Raw genomic sequence first — 3,427 nt, forward strand, 5'->3', positions numbered from 1 at the left:
TGTGTAATTAGGGATTAGGAGTAACCATATTGTTTTTTTGAAGCAGCTTCAATTCGATTACTTAATGATTAAATGGTTAGTAGGATTAAGTCGAGTTAAGGTGGAATCAATCCCCCTCTAACTCCTTATCATAGAATCAACGTAGCATTCCCATAGTTGTTCTAATAGTCGACTAGTTGCATCTTGTGGGTAGTTGCATCGTAGTCTAGTTGCCACTTCGTAAATCTCTCATTAGACTTTAGAGTTAAGAATACTTATACGTAGAGAACACAGCATGCGGAAGGACTAGGAGTGGAACGAATCACTCTACTCCACTATATCTCATAGGATTGAGAGTAGAAATCTTTGATAAAATATAGGCACATAATCTAGTTTTAGTTTACTTACGTTTTGAGTTTCATCGTTCATTTTGTAGGTAAACATATCAATTTTAACGTTTATCAGATATCCTAGGCAAATATTTCTTGATAATCCTATAACAGGTGAATTAGAGCTCTTTTTTCGGTTGGGGATAAGCCAGCAGCGATGAAAGTAGTTTCATGGCTCTCGTCCGCTATCTGAACTTCCTCCAACTGATCGATCGAGGGACCTTCTTTAGAGCATCGGGCTTCTCGTACCTGATAAGCCCAACGTTTCTGTAATTGCTATTTGGCATGATCAACCTGGAGGATCGTGTTGCCCCAGACTTTGGATTTCCTTGTATCTTCTAGTGCCAAATCATGACACTGATGTGACATCATTTGGTCACTGCGGATCTTACATACTCCTGTAGGCGTGGGGAATTTCACCGCCTGGTGGAAGGTGGATACAACATCCTGATTTGCATGAATCCAATCCCTACCGAAAATTGCATTGTAACAAGAACCACAATCTATCAAAAGGAAATTTATCTCGATAGATTGATGCCCAACTGTGATAGGGAGATGAACCTTTCCAATGGCATGGGCTGGTTCTCCGTTGAATCCAATGATTAGGTTACGGTCTTCTATGATCAAGTCCTCTGATAGTTTCACTCTGGAGTAAGCCCTGGTGAATAACACGCTAGCTGAGCTTCTTGTGTCGATAAGAATCTTCTGCACCCTAAAGATTCCTATCCACGCAGTAATGACAACAACATCATTGTGAGGGTAATAAACCCCCTTTTCGTCATTCTCAGTGAACTTCAACTCGTGGCCTTCATAGGACTCCGTATTGATACCTTGGTCAAAATTGAAACTGTTGACCTGGTAATGATCTTGTATATGACAAAGTTTCAAGCGTGTTTCTATCTTGCGCTGACGGTGGGAGACGCTATCGACAGGTGCGTGGCATACATTGATAACGTTGTATTCAACCAAGTTGATATGGGCTGACCGAGGTTTGTTTTGAACAAACTCAGTAAGCTGTCCATCGTCAACGAGGCGTTGAACTTCTTTCTTTAAAGCTCTGCAGTGATCTGTTTCCTGCCCAATATCATTGTGATATTTGCATTTTCGATTTTTATCCTGCCTACCTGTAGGATCTTCTGGTAGCGGCCGAGCTGGCAGTAACATTTTCTTAGTTCTGATTTTTTCATACAGGTCTGCAAGGCCAAGAGTCAAAGGGGTGAATACCTTTTCATCTAGATTTGGGGCCTTTGTATTATTCTGAGTACTCCTCTTGTTACCTTGATTGGTAAGCTTATCCTTTATGGAGTACTTGGAAGCGGGATCTGCGCCATCCTTTCTCTGTCGAGACTTTTGATCATCTTCCACTAGGGTGAATAAATCAGAGAGGGTGGTAGGCGGCTTTCGAGTAAGAGAGTTGTAAAGTTTATCTCTGTCGAAATGCAACGCTTGATGGAATGCCTGTATTGCAAAAGCATCACTCACATCCTGAACTTCGGCGTGAAGCTTCCTGAACCATCGTACCAAACTCTTAATTGTTTCACCTTTCTCCATAGCGAGATTGAACAGTGTGCTTGGACTCTTCTTCGTCTTCATATTGTACTGAAAACATTCAATGAACATATCACTGAGCTTGGTAAATGAATCAATTGAACGCGGAGCCAACTTGTTGAACCAGGATAGTGCGTATCCTTTCAACATTGCTGGAAAAATATGACACATTAATGACTCATGAAATTCCCATAAGGTCATAGCCGCTTGGTAGCTCATGACGTGCTCGTTCGGACAGCCATCCACGTCATCGTAAGTCGGAAGAGGGGGCTGTTTGAATGCCTCAGGATGAACACAGTCCCTAATGTCATTTACAAAGGGTGAAAATTTCGGACCTTGCACAGCCCTTTCCAAGAGTGGATCATCTCGGATGGTTTGCCTGGTCACGGCTTAGTTAATAAATTCCTTAACCCTTTGTTCATTCATATTCTCACAGCTGTCTTCATCTTGATTCTCTTTTCTCCAGATCCATTCATCGCGGGCTAAGATTCGATGGGGATTCGGTCGTTGCTGATGTTCGATTCTACCCCGCCTTCTGCCTGCCACTCTGTTAGTAGGTAGTGGACTCTCATTCCGATTTGTGTGTTGGGATTCATATCTTGATCCGGACACTTCCACGGACGCTAGTGTTTCTGAACTGGAACTCAATGCATTTGCTGGCGTTCCAGATTGTTGTGACTGGTGTGTCTGAGGATTTGTGCCCAAACGATCCCAGACATTGTTTGACTGTGAATGAGTAGGGATAGGCATGATAGGGTGGATAGTCCGGCTTTGGCTTGGATCTTTAGCTTGACCATTATTGTGAATAAGGTTTTGGCCATTGTTAGGATCTTCGCGCTGTCCCGGTTCGGCCCGTTGCCTTTGCCTACGTGCAGACAAAGGGGACTCGACCGATTGGTGCTCTGCAGGGTCTCTAGGCCGTTTGCCTAGTTGATTTCTCAAATTCTCGTTTTCCGCAACTACTCTTGTAAAAAAAGAGATTAGAGCTGGATCCGATTGGTATTGCAAGTTCCGGATGGAGGCGCGTGGGTTAGCATGTCGGCCTCCCTGGCCCCTTATTGGACGTCGCGCAGTAGCATCACGGGTGGGTTCAGCAGGACCATCCCTGACGTGGATTCTGGTAGCTTTTGTGCTCCACACAGCGTTGCGGTGAGGGACACGGGGATTAGATTCCCGAGTCCCTAGTGGCTCCAGAGTGTGTGGAACTACTTCAGACAATCTGTTTCCTCCATTATGAGAGAAAGATCTATGACGGCTTGACTGCCCCACCTCTGTAGTGGTGCCTGGAATAGTCTCCATGTTTTGCTGAGTCGCTACATGCTGACTGGCAGCTTCTGTATTACTCATCGCAATTTGTTCAGCCATGGTAACAAGGACGTATAAAAAATAAGGCCAATGATATCAAGCTCCAACGGAAGACCACGTGGTCGTGGGTTGAATCCCCACAGACGGCGCCAAAGAATGTCGGGGCAAAAAGTTAACCCGACACTCCCGATGTGATGATGCTTCCG

The 3,427-nt window shown here is 44.5% G+C and overlaps 1 protein-coding gene across 1 annotated transcript; it reads right to left on the minus strand.

The window, feature by feature from the left end:
• Window positions 1-644: 644 nt before the first annotated feature.
• LOC147503385 (uncharacterized) lies at window positions 645-2,066 on the minus strand. The gene has a single exon (XM_086604815.1). It carries the CDS (start codon window positions 2,064-2,066, stop codon window positions 645-647), a length of 1,422 nt encoding a protein of 473 aa, XP_086460941.1.
• Window positions 2,067-3,427: the final 1,361 nt, after the last annotated feature.

The sequence above is a fragment of the Coptis chinensis genome, chromosome 4 (assembly GCF_015680905.1).
Source record: "Coptis chinensis isolate HL-2020 chromosome 4, ASM1568090v1, whole genome shotgun sequence".
Lineage (NCBI taxonomy): Eukaryota > Viridiplantae > Streptophyta > Magnoliopsida > Ranunculales > Ranunculaceae > Coptis > Coptis chinensis.

What these genes read in the sequence shown, in the direction of transcription:
- LOC147503385 (XM_086604815.1), bottom strand. Translation starts at nt 2,066, where the DNA reads ATGTTGAAAGGATACGCACTATCCTGGTTCAACAAGTTGGCTCCGCGT.